This window comes from Leucopleurus acutus (genome assembly GCF_964270905.1).
Source record: "Leucopleurus acutus genome assembly, chromosome: 19".
NCBI lineage: Eukaryota > Metazoa > Chordata > Mammalia > Artiodactyla > Delphinidae > Leucopleurus > Leucopleurus acutus.
This window is the reverse complement of record NC_139161.1, coordinates 8,489,975-8,509,379: the sequence shown is the minus strand read 5'-3', so window position 1 is coordinate 8,509,379 and position 19,405 is coordinate 8,489,975. Positions and strand designations below refer to the sequence as shown.

The 19,405-nt window shown below is 56.7% G+C and overlaps 1 protein-coding gene across 1 annotated transcript in view; it reads right to left on the bottom strand.

Annotated features, from left to right (window-relative positions):
• The window catches only part of SEPTIN9 (septin 9), a 165,253-nt gene extending 148,194 nt beyond the window's left edge, over window positions 1-17,059 (bottom strand). Inside the window, exons 1-2 of the mRNA XM_082861282.1 lie at window positions 17,006-17,059; window positions 953-1,009 (exon numbers count right to left, since the gene is read on the bottom strand). Of these exons, the coding sequence (XP_082717408.1) occupies window positions 953-1,009; window positions 17,006-17,024 (76 nt within the window). The 5' untranslated portion in view covers window positions 17,025-17,059. The remainder of the gene's footprint in view (window positions 1-952; window positions 1,010-17,005) is intronic.
• Between the last annotated feature and the right edge of the window lie 2,346 nt (window positions 17,060-19,405).

Here is a 19,405-nt window from a genome sequence, read left to right as displayed (position 1 = left end):
CGTCACCCTTCCCTTCCCACACCCGGCCCGTCCTGTACCGCAAGGGCCTCCTACACACTCATGTGGACGTCCAGCCTGCACATCACGTGCCCCCAACCCCCCCACTCCCAGCAAAGAGCCACCATCGGCCACCACACGGGCCCGAGGGTGCCCAGCCCACTGGCGGGGGTTGCCTCTGGAGGACACACTTGGAGAGAGGTCGGGCTGCCTCAGGGGCATTCGGGTTCAGAACTCTGGGGTCCCAGAGAGCCAGCATGGGCTCGGATTGTCTAATTTCATAACCACTAGCCACAAGTAGATATTAAGTGGGAATCGTAAGTCAGTTAATTCTATGCAAATGAATGAATAAATAACATAGACAATGTATACTTCAGGTGCTCAATGGTCACGTGTGGACAGTGGCTAACGTCCTGGACGATGCAGACAGGGAACACTTCACTGACACAGAAAGTTCTACTGGACAGGGTTGGTCTAGAAGGTGGGGCGTGGGCTCCGGGTGGGCACATCCCCTCCTGTAGAACAGCTGCTACGTCGCCATTATGCCTCTCTGCCCGTCCAGCCCGGGGTCTGACACCCAGCAGGTCCTCAACACACTTCTCCCACCTCCTAGGGGAGGCGAGTCCCTTCACCTCTGGGCCCCAATGTCCTCTGACAAGAGACCACGGACCAGGCACAGCCCCTGGGCCTGGCCGCTGGACCTGACAGCAAAGACACAAAGCAGGCTCCCGTGCTGGCCACGCCGGGGTCTGGGAGGCCAGAGCCGCCACCCGGTGGGGAGGAGCTGCACAGACCCCGCCCCCGAGGCACCGAGGTTGAGAGGCGGAGCTCCACACCCCCTCCCCACTCTGCCCACCCAGGCCAGGCCGTGGTCGGGAGAGTCTCTTTGGAGCACGTGAGCTGTCACTCCTGCCCCAGACAAACCGAGGGGGCCAAGGCTGACCTAGCCACTTACCCGGGCCAGTCGGGTCGCCAAGCTTCCGGAGACGGCCGCCGGAGGTCCGCGTGACTCCTAAAGACAGGGCAGAGGGCAAAGGTCACCTGAGGCCACCGGGCGTATTCTCACCTCTGCTCCTGCCAGGGGCTCCAGAACCAGAAATCCGTCCCCTGTGGGGCCAGAGGCCCCAGTCCTCCCAGGTAACACCTGGCCCCGGCAGCCACCACCGTCCGGATGCGTGCCAGGTACTGGGTCAAAGCCTTTACACACGTTCCCCCGCCTAACATAACCCTCAGTACTCCATTTTGCAGATAAGACAGCCAAGTCTCAGTGGGGTTGAGTCACTTGTCTGAAGCCACACAGCTATGAGGAGCTGAGCCCAGGATAAAGACAAGTCCCTCAAACTCCAAAACCTGGGCTCGGCTCCTGCGCGCTGGGCTGCCGGGACTGTCTGCGGGATGGAGAGGTGCTGGCACAGGTCAGGCACGGGCCAGCCCCCGTATAACCTGCATCCACCTTGTTGGGAATTGGGGTTTCCCTGTCCCGGGGTCTGTGACATGGAGGAAGCCGGGCTGGACTGGGGAACATGGAGGACAAGCCGTTCTCTCCCCCGCCCACCAGGAGGGAGCCCCAGATTAACGCGGCCTCGTGCCCCTCCACACACACCACTCGGCCCAGCATTCAATGCCTGGGGAGGCTCGGGGCAGGCAAGTCCCAACTCGAGCAGATTTGCTGAGGTGCTAAGCCGGCCAGACTCAAGAGGTTTCTAAGAGGGAGTGGCAGGCGGCCGTCCTATCATTGCCAGGTCACGGTGCTCTAGGGTCTGCTGCCTGGATGACCAGGCCGTCCTACAGAGGACGGCAGGGACACCCACGTTGGCCCAGCGGAGGCCCTCCCCATGGACAGCAAGACACAGTGGAGAAGAGCCTGCAGAGCCAGAGGGGCCCAGGTTGGACCCGCCTGCAGCCTCCGTCACCCAACATGCACCCAGAACGCTGGGGTCAGTTGTGCTAGCTCCTCCCCTGCAGTCCTCCAGACAGATTATTCATTCATTCATTCATTCCACAAGCCCACTCTTAAACTATGACCAAGCAGGAGTGAATGCAGTCAGCTATGTTTCAAAAGGTTCCAGAGCCCTGAGCAGGGCAGCCTGCAGACCCGGTCTTCCCGTCCAGCTCCCCCGGGACACACGCGCTCTCCACATCTGCAGGATGACTCAACAGCTGACAAGACGGGAGAGGTCTATCCTTCAGGGCCTGGTATTGACAGATACCTGCCACTAAGCCCTGGCCTCTTTCCGGGCTGGGGAGGACGCCAAGACAGCCCCAGTTTTAGCTGAACTCACCCACCATGTAAACGACACTGCAAGAGATGCATGTGACATGCGGTTCTGATGGGGGGGGGTGAACACCGGGGCCCGGGGTGACTGGCGAGGCTTCGAGGAGACGGGGGGCCAGGAAGGGGGGTAGCAAGCTGACCCTTGAAGGAGGGCCAGGTGGACACGGGGCTCTCACAGCCACTTCCAATGCCAAGGCTCCATGACAACCACGGGCTTTACATCCATTCTCCCACTCACTCAACATGACCATCCCATGAGGCAGGGGCCACCACCCCCATTTCACACATGAGGGAAGAGAGGTTCAGAAGCCCTGAAGCCGTCGAGCCTCCTACAAAGCCCCCAGCCCCACCCCAGCCACGACGGGGACCCTGATGGTGGACTGCACGTTATCAATTTAACTGGATCATGGGGTGCCCAGATGCTTGGCTAAACACTACATCTGGCCGCGTCTGTGAGGGTGTTTCTGGATCAGATGAACGTTTGACTGGTGGGCTGGGTAGAGCAGGTCACCTCCCCAGTGTGGGTGGGCATCTTCTAGTCCCTGGAGGGCCCGAACAGTACAAAAGGCAGAGGAAGGGAGAGTTCTCTGCCTGACCACGTGAGCTGAGGCGCCCATCTTCTGCCCCAGGACTGAACACCAGCTCCCCTGGTTCTCAGTCCTCAGACTTGGACTGAATCCACCAGCGGCTTCCCTGGGTGTTCAGCTTGCAGACGGTAGATGGTGGATTCCTCAGCCTCCATAATTTCATGAGCCAATTCCTCATGATAAGTCTCTCCCTCTCTCTCCCCTATTGGCTCTGTTGCTCTGACGAACCCTGACTGTCAGCGGCCTCACACGGCAGAGATGGGAGCATCCTTCCCCAGCGCCCACTTGACACTGATGCAAAGTCTGCCCCCTGCTGAGCGATGAACGCTCCATCCTTCCTCAAAAGTCCAACCAGAATGGTGATTCCAGGCTGGTCCTGCCAGAGAGACAGGCTGGATGGACCACAGCCTCAGACCTGCGGGGGGCAGGAGGGCACAGCGTCCAGCTCCCAGAACTGACCGCCCCTTAAGACCAGGAGAGGGCAGGTCCAGAGTGGCTCTAGTGGGGCTGCCCAGGGCTGGGGAGGAGAGGGAGGTGAGGACAGGCACAGGTCCCAGGGCTGTTGAGAGGGTAGAGGAGTGAGTGTGGGTATCCCCGGCCCCAGCTCCAGCCTCACTTCCACCATGGCTGTGACCTCCCTCCACACGCCTAACTGGGATCTGCACCGCATACAATGATACATGAGAACCCTCAACATCTGTCCCCCGACGCCACACATGCGCACCGTGAGCTACTTAGGGGTCAGCTGTCTGGGCTGAAAGTGGCACCAGTGAGCGACAGCTGAGCCCATAAAGCCAGTGAGTCCCCAGTATGGAAACAGCCTGGCAAAGGAATGGAGAAGGATCGGCCACACATTCCTGGGGATCCAGTCACTTCCGGCCGCGCATCCCCCCAAGGCCAGCTGGGCGCCCACCCTCGCCCCCGCCTCTGGCTTCTGGACAAAGATAAAAATGAAGAGGGTCTGTTCAGGTTAAACCCCAACCCCAGGCATCTGATCCCTAAGAACCAAAGCCACGGTCGGGGTGGAGACACGGTGATGAGGAAAACAGCATGTGTCTCAGATTTCTCTGGTCGAGTTAAGTTTTATTTACACTGTTTATTTTTCAGATTTCCCAAAACGTGCAGCTGGTGCCAGGCAGCCCCTGGCACAGAGAGGACGCCAAGCCTGCTCCCTTAATAAAGAATGGGAAGCAGCCGCCCGGGGTTCCCGCGCTCCAACCAGCGTCCCGCCCAGGGCCGCCTCCACCGCAGCCCTGGGACAAACCCCAGAACGAGAGCAGCTGCAGTTCAGTTCCTTGGACCTAACTACTGAAGTCTGTGTCGGAGACCAGCGAAGAGGTAGCCAGAAAAGCCTCCAAGACATCTAAAGGCTCAGTCCTTCCAGTGGAGAACTGAGTTATTTTTATGTGATTTTTAAATAAAACATACTCGGAAAGAGAGGAGATGATTCGAAGTTCAGCTCTCTGGCGACATCCCAGACCAAATTATTGGAGTTCTCAGAGGCCAAGGAGGCAGGAAAGCCTGCAGTCAGATGAACAGGGTTCGATCCAGACCTTGCCAGGCGCTCCCTGCAGGCCCCAGGAAACCACCTCCCCGTTCCAAGCCTCAGCTTCCCCATCTGCAGAATGGGGACAGAGATGGGGATTACTCACAGGCGACTAAGACTAAACGAGGTCACACATGGTAGGCACGTAGCACAGTGCCTGGCACAAAATGAACACTCAGTAGATATTATCACTATTAGCATATTATATATTACATACTAATATAAATTATTATTATACGCCAGCCACATACACCAGCCTGGACCGAGGGATCTACAATCGGAAATTAACAAAGCTTGGCTGCCCTGTGCTAATACATTAGACAAAATGTAAGTTATAACCAAGGCACCTTGCATGTTATAGCCAGGATACTGCTACCCGAAGAAAGGCTACCAGGAGTCCTATTGGACTCCCTCCCAACTACGGGAAGCTGAAAACCCTCCCAGCCTCCAGGATGGACTGCACATTACAGGAAGATGGGGGGTGGTGGGGGGCAGTTTCTGCGATCTAGAGAAAACAGTCAGGATTTGGGGAGACTCAGAATCCCGGTGCCCTCCCACACCTGGCCACACCAGAAACTCCCCAACTGGTGTCTGGGCTCACTTAGGCCAGGGCAAAGGCCATTTCACAAATATTCATGAACTACAGGCCAGTGACAAACACCAGTCAGGTTTCCCACGTGGAGGCCACGAGATTAAAACACACTTCAGATGAGATGAAGCAAAAAAGACAGGAGAAGGGAGTGGGGAGTCCCTGCTGGCTGGTGTCCCACTGAGAATGAAAAGGCAGCATTTCAAATAGGAAAGAAGATGGCCAGACAAAGAGATGGGGCTCCTTGGTCCTGGAGAGAAAGGGGATGATGCTGGGCAGGGGGAGGAGACCTAGGACGCCCTGGGGAGCATTTCCTGGCAGAACCAGCATTCGGGGTGGGGAGCCACCACTGCAGCCTGACGGCAGGGCCCACCTCCAGGTAAACAGCCCCATGCCCTCCCTGCCCCTTCGCCACAGATGGGCCCCACCAGGCACAGGAGCCTGGCAGACCTGTGCTGGCCCCGCGTCTAGGAGCCTGGATGCCCAGCTCATGGGTGTTCCCCTGTGCATATAATTTGGGGAGCCTGGATAAGAGAGAGAAGGATACAGTTACTGAGAAGACCTTTTGTCTTTTCCTTTCAGCCAAATTTTTATGCTAGATCCTGGTATTGTAAAATACAAGGTTAAACGGGCACTGAGACTCTAACTAGACTCCGGAGTTAGGGGATTATTATTATTACGTTAATGATGGGGAACCCACGCACCATCGTCCTCTCCTACTGGAGTCGCAGGCACTGTCCCCACCCATAATCAGGGTGGCCGTCCCCAACCCTCCTGGGGCCTCACACAGCCCAGACATCTTAACCCAAGGACAGGGGCAGAACAGGAAGCAGGTGGTCTCCAGGGGAGGGTGACTCGGCCCCATGCGCACACACGTGCACGCACACACACGCACACGCACACACACACCCTTCTGCTCTTGTGCCAGCCATGAGTGGTGCTGGACAGCCCTTCCCAGCCAGGAAGTCACCATTTTCTCAAAAGGGAGCTTTGCAGGAAGGGGTGCTATGCAAACTCCTGCACAAATACCCATTTTCAGTAATGACAGGAGCTTATCTACAGAAAGGAATCAATTCTCAATTTTTTCTTAAAAATCATGAGAGTCCCTCCAGAAAGGATAGGGTCACCAGGACCTCGGCCAGGAGCCTCCTGCCTCTCTGGCTGCCCCAAGGAACACAGTCTTCCCCTTTCTCCTGATGCCAGTGGGGAGCCAGCACTGGTATCCCACTCTCAGGCCGGGGAAGCACCAGCAGCTCCTGCATGTGGAGGGCTCTGCCCAGCAGGCAGCGGCATCACCAGACGGCCAAGTCCATCACATGACATCAATGCTGACCAAGGACCCACAGAGCCCTTCCCGTGAAGGTTCACCAGTTGGGCGTCTGGACTCTGGGTCCCACTCCCATAAAAGACATTGCCATCTAAAATACACAACACTCAGGTAAATCTGAATTTCAGATAAACAATGAAAAATTTTAAGCATAAGTGTACCCGGCATTCCTCGCCCTTCCCAGGCTCTCTTTAGTGGCAGAAGAGCGGACCTCTGCATGCTGAGGTCTCCAGGTCCCCAGGTCTGTAGCCTTTCGGCTGGATTCAACCTATAGGACGAGACTGGAAGGTGGGAGCCAGGGAGAACCAGGGTAGATCTCTCCCCCGCTTTCTGCCTTGGAAGGTTTCTCCAGCAGCAGTTTCTTTCTATTTTGCAGCTGCAGCTCCCGCCAGGCAGGCCCACCTTTGTCCAGCCTCCCGTCAGGTGACCCTGGTCCCTGGATTCTGATAACACGCCTTCCTCTCTCTGATCCTCTGATTGCAGGTGGTGGGGTGCGGTAGTGGCTCCCCCAGGCTCATCTCTGCGTGTCCCCGGGAAGCTACGGAACCTCAAGCACCAGAGCCCTTGGCACATGTGCATCCGTTTCAAGGCACTGAGAAGGGCCACAGCGTTTTTGTAAAACTGGCAACACAGAAGATATTTTAACCCCCATCAGTTAAGATTGCTGTCTCTTTCTTCCCTGAGTTCCTGGCCATCACCCTTTCTCCTGTGTAAGGTACCAGTGGAGGGGTTGTTGGCGTTTGGGGGCTCCTGCTAAGGAAAAGTTGAATTGGAAAGATATTTAGCTTGAATGTAGTTGGGTTTTATTTACATAGTTCACAGTTATTTCCATGCAGAGTTAAGTGACGGCTCGTCGCCCCAATGTGCAAGGCCAGGAGTCTCCTTCCATGTACTTTCCCAAATCTGTCTACTGTGCAGAATCTGAAGGGATAAGATAGGAACGTGTCCTGCAGTACCTGGTGCCGGAAAGACGTGGGCAGTGGGGGACAGCAAGATTTGAAACGCATGGAGCCAGAAGCTAGGCTATGGGAAATGATTCCAATCACCAGATATAAAGTTGTAAGCAGAGAATTCAATTCTCTGCAATGTCGCCTCAAAACAGAAAGTATCTCTGGTCAGAAAGAAATGCAATGATGCATCACGTGCAGTTACAAATGGCCCATACTTGTCTATTTCTTTCTGGATGGGAATCACATAAAATGGAATTTACCAGAATTCTTGTGTTTGTAGGGTGAAAACCAGCAGCAGTACCACAAACTCGTGAGTTAAGCCACGCTTTTTCATGCATCCCAACTACCAAAAGTAAAAGTTAACTTCTGAGTAACTAGGAAGATGAATTTACTTTCTATTCGTTCAACAGAAAATGGTATTACACAGTCATCATATAAAGAAGTGATCAAAGAGTATGCAGCCAAAAACATGTAGGGAAAAAAAATTACTTTGGAGATCAGACAAGTAGTTGATTGGTAAAAAACATTGTTATTTTTCTGGATTTGGGGACGCTTATGAAATTTGCCCGCTGTTTAGAACTTATCATTTGCCGTTACTTCTTTTCTCACTCGTAACAAATAATCCCATTCGTACCTTCAAAGAGCTGTATAAACCCCACCCAACCCTGGCTGCCTCCTTATGCTTGGTTTGGCTTTTCTATCGTCTGTACATTTGAGTCCTTCTGTTCTAAATCCTGGAGTGGTTTCTGTTTCCTGGTTAGACCCCGGTTCACACGCCATGAACAGACCGCACAGGTGAGAAAGACGAGCAGACTGACAAAGTAAGGCCAATGGACCAAGGGGGAAATCGTGGATAAGGTGCAGGAAGGTGAGCGATCAGACACAGCTGACAACAGCAAAGGGAGCCGCAAGGGGGCGCCCCAGAATACGGGAAAGGCTGCATCAGTCTTCAAGCCCTTCTGTTTAATGGGCACCAAGTCGCCAAAGAAGTACACGTGTTTCACTCAACCTGTCGACGGTCGTGAGATTATAACGCAAGGATATATTAATACATAGAGAGAGGTGCAGTTAGGGACTGAGGGGCAGAGGCCCTGGGAGGGAAGATGGGAGGGGAGGGGAGAGAAACAAAATAGCGGCCTTGGAGGGTCGGCCTGACAGACAGCACTGTTGACTGGCCTGGGGAGCCTGGAGATTCCAGAAGAAACCACTGCCCAGGTAACCCGGCAGCAGAACGAATGATCTCCAGGAGAGGTGGCTGGTCACCTGGGGGCAGGTGGCCCATCGCCAAGACTAGAACATTTAGGCTGGCCCAAGGAAGCAAAGAGACACCTCCTAGGGTACATGAGCATCCGGTAGGGGCCAAAGAAGAGAGGGAGAGAAGGAGAGGCAGGGCGGGGTGGGGGGAGCCCCTGGCCTTACACACCAGTCAGACAGAGAAATCACAGACCGTGGGCAACGGGCAGATCTTTTAAAGGACAAGTAAACCCTGGGACTTCTCAGTGGCTCTAAGCAGGCTGATAATCAGGGCAAATTGCGTTTTCTGTTCCTTAAACCTCTTAATAAAATGCTGTGTTAAGAACACTTATTTGGGGGGCTTCCCTGGTGGCACAGTGGTTGAGAATCTGCCTGCCAATGCAGGGGACACGGGTTCGAGTCCTGGTCAGGGAGGATCCCACATGCTGCGGAGCAACTAGGCCCGTGCGCCACAACTACTGAGCCTACGCATCTGGAGCCTGTGCTCCGCAATAAGAGAGGCCGCGATAGTGAGAGGCCCGTGCACCGCGATGAAGAGTGGCCCCTGCTCGCCGCAACTAGAGAAAGCCCTTGCACAGAAACGAAGACGCAACACAGCAAAAATAAATTAATTAATTAATAAACTCCTATCCCCAACATCTAAAAAACTAAATAAACAACATTGGTTGGAAAAAAAAAAAGAACACGTATCCAGCCAGCTCATGTCTCACAGCTATAAGCACGGCCACTGCAACATCTGTGGCTCAGCACGGCAGGCACCCTCCGTCAGGGTCACGGGTGCACATCACCGAGGAAGAGCGCCAACGTCAGCAGAACGTTTAAGAGCTCTGGTGAGAGGAGGGCTAAGTGAATTCGGGAACATCCTCTCTGAAGAGCCGTTCAAACTGTGATCAGGGAATCCACGGTGAGATCTGATTTCAAGTGAAAAGAGCAGAGTTAAAAACGATTTGTACAGGGCTTCCCTCGTGGCGCAGTGGTTGAGAGTCCGCCTGCCGATGCAGGGGACGCGGGTTCGTGCCCCGGTCCAGAGCCTGTGCTCCGCAACGGGAGAGGCCACAACAGTGAGAGGCCCGCGTACCGCCAAAAAAAGCAAAAACCGATGTGTACAGAGAATACGCACCTCTGTGAAAAAAAAACTTATACGCCTTTGATAGTTAAATCAAACGATGCGTCCTGTGCATGTGGAAACAAGTACTAAAGGGAACAGAAAAAGCAATGTTGTAACCGATGCGATTGGAGAATTTGTCCTTTTAATTTCCTGTTCACACTGTTTGGTAACGACTAATGAACAAAGTGAACAACCACATAAATAAAGGCAAAAGAGAAAGAAGAGATACATGGTGTATTTGAGAAAGGCTTCCTTTAAAAACTAAAGCACAGGCTTGGCGGCTAGAGTGTCAATCCCCAGCTACCGGGAAGGCGCTGCCACCACGACGACCCACTCCCCGTTGCTGAGGGTCTGTTGCCCACGCCTCAGGCGCCTAACATTGACGAGGGATCCACCACCTCCTCCCCTCCAGTCCCATGCCACCGCCACTGCGTGTACTCGGCTGTCATTCCAACACCTGGTGTCCCCACGGTGTCTATACCGGGTCACCTCTGCACAAAAACCCACCACCTGTCCTTCAACACACACGTTGGACCCTGTAGCTAGAGTCAAAGCCACGTGCTCATTAGTGAGTTTTGCAAACCACCCTCCACAGCCCTCCAGGTGGATTAGCCTAGGCCTCAGGCTGGAAGATGACAGGGGCTGGATTTAACCCACTTCCAAGTGGCTTGGGTTACAGAAGCATTATTCTCCCGCTGGGCCCTGATCCTGGTGGAAACAGAAGGCACAGTCCGGGGAGGGCTGTGAAAGCCCCAGGATGCAGATCAGATCAGATTGATCTGCAGGACAAGCCCGAGGCGGCCTGCCAGCTGCCCCTTCCCAGGTCTTCCTGGTAACCACGCTCGCTGGGAGTGATCCCCAGCCCGGGCAGACAGTCTCCACTGCTGCCCCGACACGCCTGGCCCGGCTGGGACAAGGGGCCCAGGCACGGCTCTCAGGGAGATCTAGGGTGGATGTGGCCAGCCCCCAGTTCCCAGGTGCAGCCTTGGGGCGCCCAGGGGGGCCCAGCCACAGCCAAGGCTTCACTGCATGCCCTTTAAGAGTCCGGGGAGAAGCAAGCCCTCCCCAGGAGCCAGAAAGAGGGTAAGGACGCCCCATCCCTCACCGGGAAAGGAAGACTCCTCCCTCAGCCCTGCCTCTGAAACCCTGGGCCAGGGAGGGCGCCACTCCCCAGGGAGAGTGATCTGGCCCTTCTTGCCCCACCCAGCACTTCGAGGGGCCCCTGGGAAGCTGGGGTCCACACATGCAGGCCGGAGCGGCCATTCAGGGTTCCTCTTCCCATCACAAAGCCAGCATCGCTCAGAGGATGACCGTGACTCTCATTCCTGCCAGAGGCAGCCTGAGCCAAGGGCCGCCCTGCGACCCGGGATCATCTTACTCTCCCCGCCGATGCCCCTTTTCCCGTCCCGGAGGCCTGCAGGCTGCCAGCAGTCACGCTTCGCAGAACCAGGTCAGATTAGGCCTGGAACAAAGCTCAGTTGTTGCAAGGCTTCCAAGAGGCCGCTGACAGCAGGACGCCTGGAGCCGCTTCGCCCGCTGTGGGCAGCGGCTCAATGCCCCCCTTCACGTGGGCTGCAAAGGGACCCAGGCCCAGGGCGGGCACAGGGAGATAAGACAGAGAGAAACTGGGCTGGGAGCAGAGTGCCACACTCAGCCCAGGAGACCCGAGGCCAGGCCACCCTTCCAGAGCAGTGCTGAGAGCCACCAGCATGCAGGAAGGACTCAGGGGCACCCGGCAGACACTTCTGGAATGAATGACTGAACCTACAGGGAGACTCAAAACAGGCCAGGGACCTTGGGGAGATGGGTGCCCCCCAGCTCAACCTGGCTGCTGCAGCTTCTGGGCCCAGTTACAGCTGCCCAACAGGGAAGGGGCAGGGACAACCAGCCCAGCGGCCTCGGGGACACTTCAGTTCTCACATCGAAGCTCAGTGCGCCATGGTCCCAGGCCTGACCGCAGTACCCCCGACCCCAGGGCCCTGTGCCCACCAGGACAGGCTTCCTTTGGTTAGTGCTTCTGGACCAGGCAACCTCTGGCAGCTGCCACTGGGACTCTCTGGCCGAGGTCTCTCCTGGAGCACAGTGGGGGCTGTGATCTTGTGCGCTGCACGCCCACACAGGTCCACAGGGGGCTTCACCCAGCCACTAGCACCCACCGGTCCCCCATAAATCCCCCAGCAATGCCTAGGGCCGGGGTGTCCCAAAGTAATAGCTTCAACAAGGGTGTAGGAGCTCAGCATGTCACCTCCCTCCCCACCCAACCGCTCACACCCCCCAGGCCTGGGGTCTCTCTCTCCAGCCCCCCTCCCCCAAAGGCCACCAGCTGGATCCGCCCAGGAACTGGCACTCACTTGTCGTCCCAGGGCCGGGCCCTGCACTGCTGTTTGCTGAACGATTCTTATCAAGTACATCTTAAGCAAACTTCAGAGCCCATGCAACGCGGCTCATGGACAAACAGCAGGGCGTGCGGAAACGAGGTCCCACTCCCAGGCCCCATCCATGTGGGATGAGTCTCAGAGGAGGGCAGTCCCAAAAGCTGGGTGGAGGATAGGAAGTGCCTTTTTCCTGCTGTTGGGGTCCCTGGGGAGATGTCCTCTGCTGCTGACACCCACACGGGAGCTCCAGGCACGTGGCCAGCCCGCCCTTCCACCTGGACATAAACTCCAGACCGCTGCTCCTGAGCAGCGAGCCGGTGTCCCTTCTGCACCTGTCCTGGCTTGAACTGGTCACCCGGGGGGTTCCAGGAGGAAGGTGGGCTGTCTCAAACTCAGGCACGTTGCCAGGTGCGTAGCACTCAGTTCTCGGAACCCCTCTGGGCAGGCTGGGGATAGGCTGACGGGCAGGCGACTGTGGTCTGGGGTGAGCCGGAGGGCCGGGCAGACAGGAGCTGGTCTCCCTCCTCTGCAACAGGCCGGGAAGGATTCAGGCTCTGCCAGCTCCCCCAGAACTGGGGGATCTCGAGGTCCATGATCCTGGGCACGAGTCCAAGGGGGCCACGGACTGCCTGCCACAGGTGGCTCTTCGTCTCCGCCCAGGTCCCTGCAGGAACCGGAGCAAGCAGGCTGGGGCATGAGGAGAGGGAGGCGGGCCAGCGGGAGGGGGCGCAGGGCGAGAAGCGGAAGGAGCCGGCCTTCGCACACTCCCCTCCTCGCCCTCACCCGGGGCTAGCGCTCTGGGGACGTGCTCTCCTCTCCTTCCCAGAACTCAGCTCCCGGAGCGCCGGGCGTGGGGAAGGCCTCTCGCTGGCTAATCTGTCTAATCCGCCTCCTCTGGGTGCAGCCTCCCGCCTTGCCCAGGCCTCTGAGTCGCTAGTGCAAGAGCTTTTTAACCTTTGGTAGGCCAGGTACCCCTTCGGGGATCTCCCGAAAGCCACCAGGCATCTCCGAATAATTCCCAGGTGCACACTGGTCTGATTTTACTCCCCATTTCTGTGGCTCGGGGGCCTCGGCTATAAGCGTCTGCGCTGCTGAGCATTCCCAGGAGAGCCAGGGCCACTGAAAGGCAGGCTCCACGTGAGCTGGTATGCAACCAGAAGCCCCAAGCTCAGGACACCGGAGGGGTGCAGAGAGCAGCCCGCTCTGACACCAAGGGGCTGGGGGAGAGGCCACCCTCCTGGCCTCCAAACCAGCAAAGGCCCAGGGAGGGTGCCGGCAGCCCCCAGGCATCCTGGCAAAGGCGGTAACGCGTCCTTCCAGCTGTTGATAAGGACAGTGAAGACAACAGCAGGAAGTTACGGATGGAGAGGCATTTTCAAGCGTTTTATGCAGCAATTCATTTCATCTTTACAACCAGTTGGCATCCGTCCCTGTTTAACAAATGAGGCAAAGGAGACACCCGAGATCAAGCACCTTGCCCCACATCGAGGAGGTACCAGCCTACGGTTGAATTCAGGAGCCCGTGCTATGAACCACTGGGCCATGCCGCTTGCAGCTCTGCCCCGCTGGAGCAGCAGGTGAGGCAGATCCAGGAGGAGCGCGGAGCAGAACCGGAGCTACCAGACAGAGCTCCCGCACACCCACCTGGCATCCCGCAGCCCCACTGGGCACTCGCTCTGTTCCCCACCTAGAAGGGCCCTTTTTATTCTCCACCTTCTCAGAGCTGCTCACTCCTCAAGGCCCAGTTCAATCTTGCCTCCCCCTGAAACCTCCCACCTGGGCATTTGGAACCTGTACTGCTCGGGAGGGGGTTGGGGGGTGTTAACCGGCCGGGGCCCCCCCTGCATCCTGCCTCCCCAATGAGAATGCAGCTTCCCTGAAAGCAAGGACCACGTCTTTCCATCATCTCTGTACCGTCGAGGCCCTGGCCGCACAGGCCTGACACATAATGTGTGTCCAGTGAATGTAGACCTAAGGCACCAGGGATCCCCTCAAACATTTTGAAAATTCCCCGCTTTCCAGAGACTCATGAGTGTTCAAGCCAGCTCTACCGAGAACATATCTGATTTATTTTGGAGCCCATAAATAGGTCCAGGAGCAATCATCCCACTCAACCCAGGTGAAAAGTAAAAGCCGTCCTGGTTGGCTGTCCTTGAATTTTTTTTTTTTTTTTTTTTTTTTTTGCGGTACACGGGCCTCTAACTGTTGTGGCCTCTCCCATTGCGGAGCACAGGCTCCGGACGCGCAGGCTCAGCGGCCATGGCTCACGGGCCCAGCCCCTCCGCGGCATGTGGGATCCTCCCAGACCGGGGCACGAACCCGCGTCCCCTGCATCAGCAGGCGGACTCCCAATCACTGCGCCACCAGGGAAGCCCTGTCCTTGAATTTTTGACACTGGGAATTTTTCACAGTTTGCTGCTTTCCTTAATTTCATGGCATTGATGCTGCATAGGGGTCAGTCTGACTTCTGCAAAATGCCTCTCCTCGGAACCGGGCGGTGCGGGGGGGGGGGGGCACTAAGAGAACCGGAGCCCCTCAGAATGGGGCCAAGTGGCCACCCCGCCCCTGGGCCGGCCCCCTCCAGCCCGACCCCATACAACTGCAACAGAGTGACCCAGCTCGCCTTGGGCCATCGCCAGGAGGAGAACAAGCTGGAAGAGGTCCAAGCCCTTCCAGGCCCATCCTCCAGGGCCCTGCCCCTTCAGGTAAACACTGGAGCCACGGGGGCTGCCTTTACAAGAGCTGATTCCTACCCACCCATGAACTCTACTTCTAACTACTGCAAAAACTTTCCTCTTCTTTTTTTTTTTTTTTTAATTTGCCAGGGCAGGAGGGGGCAGGCGTGGAGGAGAACAGATATTGAGCCTGCCCCAGGGGCCCTCTGGCATCTGTGTAGGAGGGTCTCAAAGTCCCCCCAGGAAAAGGCCAAGTGAGCAGGAGGGGGGGCCCTGGTGGCCCCCACTGTCCAGACTGACCAGCAGGAGGCAAAGTTTGAGACCCAAAGACAAGAGCCAGCTGGGGTCCCTGGGCCACACTGGGCTGCAGAACCCAGGGAAAGGGCCGCGTGGGGCAGTGATGCCCACAACCATCTCAAGTATTTGGAGCATGTTGGGGAGGGAGGCTGAGCACCAAACCGCAGCGTATGCCACCTGGAAGCCCCCTCCTCCCCCACCATTACATCAATGCTCCCACGCTCCTGAGACAGAGCTGTGAGCAGGGTGTCTGAGGGCCATGCTGTTTGCAACAGGGGGTGAAAGTTGAAATTCTATGCCACTGGCCCGGAAGGCCATTTTAGGGGAAGTTCTGAGTAACCCTCTTTGAGACAAGTTATTCTTTACTTGTTTTCCTTTCTGAATGTGGAAAGCAGGAGGAGACTGGGAAAAAATGACCCAAAGGAAGGGTCAAAAAATGACCCCCAAAATGGCCCAAATGACCTCTTCAGCTCCAACTAAGTACCATGACTCTGTCCTCTTATGAAGAAAAATTAATTCATGAGTCCTTGGCAGAAAACTTCATGTCCAAATAGATTAAGGGGAGGAACATGAGGAGAAATTTTGCAGGGTTAGCAGAAGAAGAGATGCTGTTTATAATTCGACAACTGAGGAAGACAAAAGATCCTGCCTGGATCCTTTGGGGCAAAAAAATCACAAAGAAAAAAAGGGAAATAAAAAAGAACAGAGGGCTTCCCTGGTGGCACAGTGGTTAAGAATCTGCCTGCCAGTGCAGGGGACACGGGTTCAAGCCCTGGTCCGGGAAGATCCCACATGCCACAGAGCAGCTAAGCCCGTGCACCACAACTACTGAACCTCCGCTCTGGAGCCCGCGAGCCACAACTCCTGAGGCTCACACGCCTAGAGCCCGTGCTCCGCAATGGGAGAGGCCATGGCAGTGAGAAGCCTGCACAGTGCAGCAAAGAGTAGCCCCCACTGGCCACAACTAGAGAAAGCCCCAGCACAGCAACGAAGACCCAAGGCAGCCAAAAATAAATAAATAAAATAAACTAAAAAAAAAAAAAAATAGAACAGAGATCTGGATTACCCTTAACCTGCCCTTCAAGGCTCGTGGCCTCAGTTTACCCATCCATAGAATGGAACTTCAGAGTACCCAAGGGCAAAATGGTTACAAAGGATCCTGTGCACATGATAAGAACTGGTCAGGCCCCCTCCACCTATGTGAGGTCAGGCCTGCTAGTGGACCTAGGATGCCAGCACACCTGACGGCATCTTGATACCTAAAAGGTGAATCCGAGTTGCCAAGCTGGGTTGCAGCTGGATGGTCCCATTTGGCGAAGTTCCCGTTCTCCACTGGGTAGAGGAATAACAGGAGTTCACGGGAAGAAAGGATGCTGTGACCTGGACCACCAGTCCTGGAGGCTGACCCCAAGGAAATCCTCCACCCAGCCCCCACCCACGCACACTTACGCCCCGCGGAGGTTGCAGGGGGGGGAGCGGGGGTGGACCACAAAACGCCTGCACCCTCGGCGCCTGTAAAGTCAGCAATTCCAGAGAAGGTGCAAGGGGGGACGAGGGCGAACAGGAAGGCTGGCCGGTCCAGGGCAGCGGCTCCCACAGTGGCCCCTCCAGACACCTGAGCGAGTAGTGGCCGACATACAGGGGCAGGAGACCCTCGGCCAAGGTCAGAATCGGGGCCCAACCGTGCAGGGGTCGGAGGTCTCGAGCACCCGGTCTCCCCCAGGCACCTGTGGTCTTGGACCAGCGCGCGGGCCCCCCTGCCTTGCAGCGGCGGCTTGGAGCAAAGGAGAAAGCCAAGTCCGTCGAGGGGTTCAATGCCTCCAGGACCCCGCGATCCCGATGCGGGGTGGAGCTGCGTCAACTGGCCGGCGCGAACGCCCCACACATCAAAATCTGCCCCGGGAGCCCGGAGCCCCGCGGTGTCCCCGCCTCGAGGACCCACTCGGCCACCCGCGACCGCCTCCGCTCAGGTGAGAGGGGCTCGCCCCGGGACACACCCCTCCCCAATCCGGGCGCGGCGCCCACCTGAGTACGACTTCCTCATGGTGCCGCCGTGGCTGCCGCTCCCAGGAAAATGAGGCGGCGAGGCCGCGGGGCGCGGGCTCCCAGGTCGCAAATCCCGGGCCGGGAGAGGGAGGGATGGGGGCGGGGAGGACGGGCGGCCCTGCCCGGCCCCGGCCCCGCCCCGCCGCGCGGAGGTGAGCGCTGAGCCCCGCCCCGCGCAGCCCCATACCTGGCGGAGCCCCGCGGGCCGCGCCTCCCGACGCCCGGCCTGGAGAGGCAGCAGCCCTGAGCCCGGCCCTGCGCTCGACCCCGTTCGGCCCGGGCCAGTCCCCGCGGTCCCTGCACTGCTGCCGCGACGCAAGCGGTCCGAGGGTGGGGGTCGCCAAGGCGACAGCCGTCCTCAGCCGCCACACCCCCCTGGCGCGAATGGTTCCTTCCGGGGCGTCGCCGCCACTTTCTGATCCGGAGTCCGGGCTGGGCGGGGCCGCACCAGGTGGCAGCGGGAGGAGGGCGGAGGGAGCGGCCGCCGGGCCTGGAGGTAGCGCGCCGGCACACGCCAGGGGGTCGGAGTCCGGACGCCGGCTTAGTGGACCCGGGAAGGGCAGAGCAGGGCAGGCGAGGTACCATATCTGTCCCACTACTTTTCTGGTAATCAAGAGGGCCGACTGCACTGACTCCTTGAACTGGGGCCTCGGGTAACTCATCTGTAAAATGGGTGCGTTGGACCAGATGATAATTTCTGTTGCATCTGAGAAATATTGAGCACCTCCCCTGCACAGGGTACTGTGCGCGCTCAGGGCCTCGACCTAGGAGAGCAGATACAAGGACACGCGTCTTTACAGCCCGGGTATATATAAATATAAGCAGTGAGGAGAGTGTGCGTTCCTGAGCAAAAATTGTACAGAAGAATTCTGTCTGCCTTTGTACCCTAAATAAATTTTCCATAATAAAACGACTTTTTTTAATGTACAGAGGAAAAAGTGATGAATTTTGTCTAGAGGGTGTTGTCAGAGTCTTACTGAGGTGATTCAAAACAAAGTTTTAAAGAATGAGCAGGAATTTGCCAGGAAGCCGAGGTGATGGGGAGGCGGGCCGTTCCTGGCAGAGGGAAGGGTGTGGCCGAGCCAGAGGCGCATAGTATCCCAGAACCTGCGGAGAGAGATACGCAGGGGCAGCGAGGCCCCTAGATGAACAAAGGGGTCGGGGAGCGCCGCAAACTGTCAGCAAGGGCGCAACGCTGCCTTCTGCCCGACAATCCAAAGAGTGTACAGGAGACCGAAAGTAGAGTTAACGTCACCAAAGCACCCTCTTCCCTTTTCTTTCTCCTTTACTTTCCTTGGGCGTCTAAGCAGCATTTTCCTTTCCTGCCAGAGAGTAGAAAACCTGTATAAATAAGAACCGAGGCACATGTGGTTCCGTCAGATTGTCTGTCTCTCCTATTACCCTTCCTAAGAAATCTGTCCAGGACTTCCCTAGTGGTCCAATGGGTAAGACTCCGCACTCCCAATGCAGGGGGCCCAGGTTGGATCCCCGGTCGGGGAACTAGATCCCACATGCATGCCACAACTAAGAGGTCCGCATGCCTCAACTAAGGGTCCGAATGACGCAACTAAGAGCCCGCGTGCTGCAGCAAAGATCCCACGAGTGGCAACTGACCCGGCATAGCGAAAATAAATATAAATAAATAAATAAATAAACAAAATGATCTCCTTTAAAAAAAAGAAATCTGTCCAGCCACAGACCTGCAGAGGGAGCAGCCCAGCCACGTGACCTCCTCTAACCCCTGGCTAGAGCTGATTGGACCAGAGTGGACACTGGACTCCACCTGGGCCAACCTCCAACTCCTTATCTGGGGACCTGGGGAGGAGGTGAAGGGAGGAGGGCAGCCGCAGGCCCGGGGAGCGGAGATGAACTGTGAACAGCTGTCCTTGGCTTCTGGGACACCCACACTCACACACCCCAAGCGCTGCTTGCACCAGCTCCTGCAAATTTCGCTCTGGCCAAGCCAGAAGGCTGAGCTCTGTCCTCATTCTGGCCAGTAGGCATGGTGATAGCAGCCCCATACTGATGCCTGAGCTTCCCAAGGCCCAACTACCTCTCAAGAATCTGTCTAACGGGATGAACCGGTTTGCAGGGCAGAATTAGAGACTCAGATGTAGAGAACAAACGCATGGACACCAAGGGGGGAAAGTGGTCAGTGGGGGTGGTGGAGGGATGGGGGGGTGGGAGGATGAATTGGGAGATTGGGATTGACATATATACACTAATATGTATGAAATAGATAACTAATAAGAACTTGCTGTATAAAAAAATAAAATAAAATTCAAAAAACTAATTTTTTTTTTTTTTTTTTGCGGTACACGGGCCTCTCACTGTTGTGGCCTCTCCCGCTGCAGAGCACAGGCTCCGGACGTGCAGGCC